At 38.1% G+C, this 8,380-nt stretch overlaps 1 protein-coding gene across 3 annotated transcripts in view; it reads right to left on the bottom strand.

Annotated features, from left to right (window-relative positions):
* Positions 1–365: 365 nt before the first annotated feature.
* Positions 366–8,380, bottom strand: part of GYPA (glycophorin A (MNS blood group)) — a 40,139-nt gene continuing 32,124 nt past the window's right edge. For 2 of the 3 annotated variants that reach the window (XM_011987153.1, XM_011987152.1), the window contains one exon: positions 1,248–2,476. In XM_011987153.1, the coding sequence (XP_011842543.1) occupies positions 2,424–2,476 (53 nt within the window). In that variant the 3' untranslated portion in view covers positions 1,248–2,423. Of the gene's footprint in view, positions 2,477–8,380 lie in introns of all 3 variants that reach the window. The other variant, XM_011987151.1, reaches the window with a different exon arrangement.

Raw genomic sequence — 8,380 nt, 5'->3', positions numbered from 1 at the left:
CATTTGGCTTTTGGGAATTTCTTCTAAGAAACTTGCTACATTTGATAGGATAAATGTTTAGAATAAACCAGAATGCTATTCTTCAATCACTGTATATCAATATCACCAAAATACCCCTTTGCCTATGCTGTTCTTGGGCTCTCCATTCAGAGTTGTTTTCAGAATTAAATTTCTATTGCAAGAAAAGGTCATTCTTTCTGCACAATGACTCTCAGCCTTCTCCATTCATTTTGTCCCTCATTTAGACCTTTTGCTCACAACTACACAAGCGAACACCCAGGGCTGGAGAGTTAAATTCCATAATCAGCATTATCACACCTTCCCATCCCAGCCCCAATTTCAAGAAATCCAACATGAGCCATCCATGGGGTCATGGTATCTTCACAGGAAAGATTTCTTTACTACCATATTTTGCTGATTTAATTATAAAAATACAAGGGAAATGGTCATTTCTTCCCTCACGAATACCAAATATAACTATGAAAAATTCATTGCTATGATTCAAATGTCACCTCTGGAAACGTTGTTGAGATTTAATTGCCATTGTAACAGTGTTGGGAGGGGCCTTTAAGGTCATGATTAGGTCATGAGGGCTCCATTCTCATAAATGGAATAATGCCTTATAGAGGGAATGGGCTTCTGATGAAAGGATGTGTTTGGTTTTGTTTCCTCTCTCTTCATCTTACGCTTTTGCTTGCCTTTCTGCTTTGTTATCATGCAGTAAGAAGGTCCTCATCAGATACAAGGCAGATGTCAATGCCATGCCCTTGGCCTTCCCAGCCTCCAGAACTAGGAAGAAAATAAATTTCTTTTCTTCTAAATTACCCAGTCTGTGGTATTCTGTTATAGTAGCAGAAAATTAACGAAGACATTCATATATAGAAGTACAGAGAAATTGCTTGGAAAAGTTCAAGGAGGTTAAAGCAATTTGTACTTTAATTATTCACTAAATTCTGTAGCTCTGGTTAAGATGGCACATTCACTCTGATCTCTTCTTGTCTTTGACTTGTAAATTACTTGAGCGAAAAGGTTAATCTCACCCTCTCTTGTTTCAACATGTTGCTTTTATTAAAAATGTAAATTTAAAATTACCTTGGCATTTGGGTCATTAATTGGATTAAATTAACCTAATAATGCTCTTAAAATTACTTTTAGAACACATGTATCAACAGAAATGTTCCCTTCTTAGTCTTGTTCTTTATTTTAAGTAGTCACTTTAATACAAAAACACTCTCTGAGCATACAAGTAGGTTAAAATTTAGATTTTTAAATTTATTAAAAGGTAAATTTCAGTTGTCAGGCCTGAAAGTATACAAAATACAAAAAACTTACTTTGTTATCACACAACAATAAAAAGTCATATAGATTTTTATTAGTTTGGAAATAAAGTATCACAGGAAGGTCTTTTTTGTTTTTTGTTTTTGCTGTTTAAGTTTCACTAAACTTAAGAGTGACAGCTGTATAGTCACAGTCCTTAGTCTCTATATCTAGAAATTTCCTGTAAATGGTTTAAAGAAATTTCCAAAGTTTTATTAATAAGAGAAAGTGGGACTGGACAGATTAAAGAATTTAATTGAGAACATATAGTAACCTATGAAAATATTCACCTGCATGTCCAGTTTGCACATCTTATTGAATTTAGAGTTGAGTTTCTGTTATAAAGAAAGGTCGTAAGTTCTTTTCCTTCTCAGGATACTCTACTTACACAAATAACTCTTTCAGTGGAATGCAAGCTTCAGTGAGTGCTCTGATAAAGTTCTACTATTAGACAAATTATTTTAAATATGGCATTTATATATATGAAACATTTCATATTAATGGGAAAACCTTTTGCATTGATTTATGCATTAAATGATAATGTGTGTGTTTGTGTGCGTGTGTGTATGTGTGTGTGTATGGCATTTCTGAGCACAAGCTTTATTAGTGTGAACAAAATATAGTAATCATTCATGTAATATTATATCTTACCTGTTCAGCAATGAAGCAAATGAATGATAGGACTTTAGTGTCCCCTTAATTTATTTAAAACAATGAAACCAGATTCAAAAGTTTACAATAGGAAGAAAACCTAAACTTCATCTAGGTATTTCACCCTTTCATTTGACAGAACCATCATTATAATACAATAGAATAGATTAAGTTAGTATTAAACAAATGTAGATGAATTCAACTAAAGTTTTGGAACAGAATTCTCAATCAATTCTAAAAATTATACTAACACACAAAAGCAAGCATTCCAAGAAACATTTGTTCTTTACCTTGAAATATTAATGAGCAGAGATTTTTTCCCCATCATTGAGTCATTGGAACTCATTAAAATGAAAATTGCATTCTGAAATTGTACAACTTAGGCAGGTATATAATTTATTGGAGTGTCCAATCCACATGTTAATTTTTCACTTGACTGAAGTCTTATGTCTTCTTTATGTTCCTTCCTCATTTGGTTTGGTGAACAGATTCGATTGATCAGTTTCCTCTAGAAGGATTATAGTAAAAAAAAATACAAGACCGAAATATGAGACATAGTTATGTTTAAGCACAATAGGAAATTAATGCACAGTATAAATTTTAGGATTCTACATTCTTGCGGAGTTGTCTTTGAGTGTAATTAGTAGGAAACGAAAGGACTTTCCTTAATATTAGCTCTATTGAAGTTTCGTGTAAAGAAAAATACAGAATTTCTTAGAATATCTATTCTAAAAGACTTAGGTAAAGAATAAATATAATTGCTCTGCTCCTAGTTTCTACAGAGATAAGAAACTAATAGCCAAACTTGTATAGAGGTAAGATGTAATGTGAAGCCAGTAAATGATAAGTTGAATCACATATGCATGTTAAAATTTAAGGTATGTTTCTAAGTCTGTCATGTCTTTTTTAATAATGACTTTTCCCCCCGCCCCAAGGAGAAGTCTGCACAAAGGTTTATCGTCAAGTTACTCTCTGGTTTTAGGGTATGAAAGAAGGGCACTGGGCTAGTTTTCTCCAGTAAACCCGATGCTCCACTTTTCCTGGTTGGAAAGTTGAATTTATGTTGTTCCTAGAAAGTGCATGAAAGGGAGAGGGGAGCCCTTGCTCTTACAGAAGCAGAGCTTTTCCAGTCTTCTTCTATTTGGGCACCATGGGAACTGTGCATCTCAAACATCCTCCTGTGAGAAATAGGCTGGTGGGTCACATGTGGATGCCACAGTCGGCAGCTGACCCAGATTCGCTTATTCTCATTTTTCGCCAATCACAGATCACATGCACTTTTAGAAGGTTAAAACAATTTATACTTTAATTACTCCTTAACATCATTAGTTCTTGTTGAGATGGCACTGTCATTTTAACCTCTTATGCCTTTGGCTTATAAACTAATTTAGAGCCGTATTCTATAAAAGTAGGACTAAAGCATTTTAAATAATCTTTAATAATGTGTTTTCCTATGTTTGCTGTGAGGTGCAGGCAGATTTCATAACCTATTTCACTAACATACTAAGACATTTAATAACTTCACTTGCACAAATGTGGGGAAATAAAGTGAGCCTAAAGTTTGGTTCTTCAGACTTTCCACTGTCATTACACATATTTGAAACATGAACAGAGAATCAAAGCAGCAATACTGCTAATGTGGAAATGCATACAATTCTTTAAGTAAACATATTCTGTCTTCCATGCCTGTACTCGCTCAGGCTGTCCTTCTGCTAAAACCCTGCCCTAGGTAATATTCATCTGTCTGTTTTTTTTTTGGTTTTTTTGTTTTTTGTTTTTTTTGAGACGGAGTTCCGCTCTGTCTCCCAGGCTGGAGTGCAGTGGCGTGACCTCGGCTCACTGCAAGTTCCGCCTCTGGGGTTCACGCCATTCTCCTGCCTCTGCCTCCAGAGTAGCTGGGACTACAGGCATCCACCATCACGCCAGGCTAATTTTTTGTATTTTTAGTAGAGACGGGGTTTCACTGTGTTAGCCAGGATGGTCTCAATCTCCTGACCTTGTGATCTGCCCGCCTCGGCCTCCCAAAGTGCTGGGATTACAGGCATGAGCCACCACACCCGGCCTCATCTGTCTTTTAAGGCTAATCCCAGGTGATTTCATCTCCAGAAGCCTTTGATATCTGTCTCAATCTCTGGGACAAGTAGAGCTATTGCCTCCACTACTGTAGAACTTGTTCACTGCAATGACATTCTGTTTTTCCATTAGTCTCTCAGCTTCTAAAGGACGGAGACTCACATTGGTATATCTAATGTGAGTGTGGTGCCTACCCCACTGTACGCATTTAGCAAATGTTTGTTGCACTTAACTGAATTAATCTACAAGGATATCTTTTAGGTTTATTTTATTTTTTATTTTTATTTTTAAATTTTATTATTATTATACTTTAAATTCTAGGGTACATGTGCCCAATGTGCAGGTTTGTTACATATGTATACTTGTGCCATATTGGTGTGTTGCACGCATCAACTCGTCAGCACCCATCAACTCATTATTTACATCAGGTATAACTCCCAATGCCATCCCTCTCGCCTCCCCCCTCCCCATAATAGACCCCAGTGTGTGATGCTCCCCTTCACAAGTCCAAGTGATCTCATTGTTCGATTCCCACCTATGAGTGAGAACATGTGGTGTTTGGTTTTCTGTTCTAACTACAAGGATATCTTAATGCACTGTGGTGTATTAAATTGTCCCCAACATTTGAGATGCTTAAGATTGTGTGAAAAAAAAATGGCAGGGGAAACACTAAACACTAAATTTGTCACTAGAATAAATAACTAGCAAAAAAATGTATATAAATTTAAGTTTAAAAAAATAGGCTTTAGGTTGTAATTGCTCCATTTAAAAAACTGCATCAAGACTTTTTTTGTGGAACAGACAGAATGCAGATAAAATGAATATTTTATAGATACTTGTTCCAGTTGCCAGTCCAATAACAAGATAACCTTAGTAAATGAAGTGAATCTGGTATATGACTTAAAAACTTTTGTTGTTTCAAGTACCTGCAGATTGGATTTTATTAATCCTTTTGCCTGAGAATCATATCTATGACACTCATTTCCACGCAGCAGGAACTTCTTAGGATTATAAACTTATGCAACAATTATTGTTAAGCTTTAAGAATTCACATGATAATGTGATGTGGCAAATCCTGCATATAACCTGTGTAGCTGTGATGAATCTTTAAAACTCTGTGTTCTGTGACTCTTTAAAGTCTAGAAAACCTAGACTGGTCCAGGGTTAAAATTGAAATCCAGAAGTGTACAGGACCTCTGATCTGTCATGAGTTTTGAAAATTATGGGAGAAAACCAATTGATTTTGTAGAAGGCAGAATGAAATCTCTTTTGCTTAAGGAATAAAGCTCATTACAGAGACTTGTTCTTGGTGACTATTTCCCAAAATAGATGTCATTTGGATTTATGCTTCTGGCAAAGTTTAATAGGAACTATATACTTTCTGTATATAGTTAATACTAGGGGCCATAGTGAATAAAACAAATGCAATTGGCTAGGTATTTAGCCAACAGTAGAGGTAACAGCCACGACTCAGCTCTTAGGAATTGGTCTTATGATGGTGTGAAGGTTCTCAGCATTTTGGGAGTTACATTTTTCCCCAAAGGAATAGTAATACCTGATTTTTAAAATGTAACAATTTCAGGAGGGAGGTTCCAAGATGGCCGAATAGGAACAGCTCCAGTCTGCAGCTCCCAGCCCGAGTGATGCAGAAGATGGGTGATTTCTGCATTTCCAACTGAGGTACCAGGTTCATCTCACTGGGGCTTGTAGGGCAGTGGGTGCAACCCATGGAGCAGGGTGGGCATCCCTTCACCCGGGAAGCACAAGGGGTAGGGGAATTCCCTTTCCTAGCCAAGGGAAGCCATGACAGATGGTACCTGGAAAATGGGGACACTCCCACCCTAATACTGTGCTTTTCCAATGGTCTTAGCAAACAGCACCCCAGGAGATTATATCTCACTCCTGGCTCCGAGGGTCTCACACCCACGGAGCATTGCTCACTGCTAGCACAGCAGTCTGAGATCGAACTGCAAAGCAGCAGTGAGGCAGAGGGAGGGGCGTCCACCATTGCTGAGGCTTGAGTAGGTAAACAAAGCAGCTGGGAGGCTTGAACTGGGTGGAGCCCACCACAGCTCAAGGAGGCCTGCCTGCCTCTGTAGACTCCAACTCTGGGGGCAGGGCATAGCTGAACAAAAGGCAGCAGAAACTTCTGCAGACTTAAATGTCCTTGTCTGAGAGCTTTGAAGAGAGTAGGGGTTCTCCTAGCATGGAGTTTGAGATTTGAGAACAGACAGACTGTCTCCTTAAGTGGGTCCCTGACCCCCGAGTAGCCTAACTGGGAGACACCTCATACAACTGGGTGCCCCTCTGAGACAAAGCTTCCAGAGGAAGGATCAGGCAGCAACATTTGCTATTCTGCAATATTTGCTGTTCTGCAGCCTCTGCTGGTGATACCCATGCAAACATGGTCTGGAGTGGACCTCCAGAAAACTCAAACAGACCTGCAGCTGAGGGTCCTGGCTGTTAGAAAGAAAACTAACAAACAGAAAGGACATCCACACCAAAACACCATCATCAAAGACCAAAAGTAGATAAAACCACAAAGATGGGGAGAAACCAGGGCAGAAAAGCTGAAAATACTAAAAATCAGAGTGCCTCTTCTCCTCCAAAGGAATGCAGCTCCTTGCCAGCAATGGAAGAAAGCTGGATGGAGAATGACTTTGACGAGTTGAGAGAAGAAGGCTTCAGATGATTAGTAATAACAAACTTTTCCTAGCTAAAGGAAGATGTTCGAACCCATCACAAATAAGCTAAAAACCTTGAAAAAAAGATTAGACAAATGGCTAACTAGAATAAATGGTGTAGAGAAGACCTTAAATGACCTGATGGAGCTGAAAACCATGCCACGAGAACTATGCGATGCATGCACAAGCTTCAGTAGCCGATTTGATCAAGTGGAAGAAAGGGTATCAGTGATTGAAGATCAAATGAATGAAATCAAGTGAGAAGAGAAGTTTAGTGGAAAAAGAGTAAAAAGAAATGAACAAATCCTCCAAGAAATAGGGGACTATGTGAAAAGACCAAATCTACGTCTGATTGGTGTACCTGAAAGTGATGGGGAGAATGGAACTAAGTTGGAAAGCACTCTTCAGAATATTATCCAGGAGAACTTCCCTAACCTAGCAAGGCAGGCCAACATTCAAGTTCAGGAAATACAGAAGACACCACAAAGATACTCCTTGAGAAGAGCAACTCTAAGACGCATAATTGTCAGATTCACCCAAGTTGAAAAGAAGAAAAAAAATGTTAAGAGGAGCCAGAGAGAAAGGTCGGGTTACCCACAAAGGGAAGCATATCAGACTAACAGCAAATCTCTAGGCAGAAACTCTACAAACCAGAAGAGAGTGGGGGCCAATATTCAACATTCTTAAAATAATTTTCAACTCAGAATTTCATATCCAGCCAAACTAAGCTTCATAAAAGAAGAAGAAATAAAATCCTGTACAGACAAACAAATGCTGAGAGATTTTGTCACCACCAGGCCTGCCTTACAAGAGCTCCTGAAGGAAGCAGTAAACATGGAAAGGAACAACTGGTACCAGCCACTGCAAAAACATGTCAAATTGTAAAGACCATCAATTCTAGGAAGAAACTGCATCAAGTAACAAGCAAAATAATGAGCTAACATCATAATGACAGGATCAAATTCAAACATAACAATATTAACCTTAAATGTAAATGGGCTAAATACTCCAATTAAAAGACTCAGACTGGCAAATTGGATAGAGTCAAGATCCATCAGTGTGCTGTATTCAGGAGACCCATCTCATGTGCCGAGACACACATAGGCTCAAAATAAAGGGATAGAGGAAGATCTGCCAAGCAAATGGAAAACAAAAAGCAGGGGTTGCAATCCTAGTCTCTGATAAAACAGACTTTAAACCAACAAAGATCAAAAGAGACATAGAAGGCCATTACATAATGGTAAAGGGATCAATTCAACAAGAAGAGCTAACTATTCTAAATATATATGCACCTAATACAGGATCACCCAGATTCATAAAGCAAGTCCTTAGAGACCTCCAAAGAGATTTAGACTCCCACACAATAATAATGAGAGACTATAACACCCCACTGTCAACATTAGACAGATCAACGAGACAGAAAGTTAACAAGGATATCCAGGAATTGAAGTCAGCTCTGTACCAAGTGGACCTAATAGATGTCTATCAACAGATAGACAAATCAACAGAATATACATTCTTCTCAGCACCATATTGCACTTATTCCAAAATTGACCACATAGTTGGCAGTAAAGCCCTCTTCAGCAAATGTAAAAGAACAGAGATTATAACAGACTGTCTCTCAGACCACAGTGCAATCAAACTAGAACTCAGGA

This window comes from Mandrillus leucophaeus, unplaced genomic scaffold (assembly GCF_000951045.1).
Source record: "Mandrillus leucophaeus isolate KB7577 unplaced genomic scaffold, Mleu.le_1.0 Scaffold301, whole genome shotgun sequence".
In the NCBI taxonomy this organism is placed as follows: Eukaryota; Metazoa; Chordata; class Mammalia; order Primates; family Cercopithecidae; genus Mandrillus; species Mandrillus leucophaeus.
This window is presented reverse-complemented; position numbering and strand designations above follow the sequence as displayed.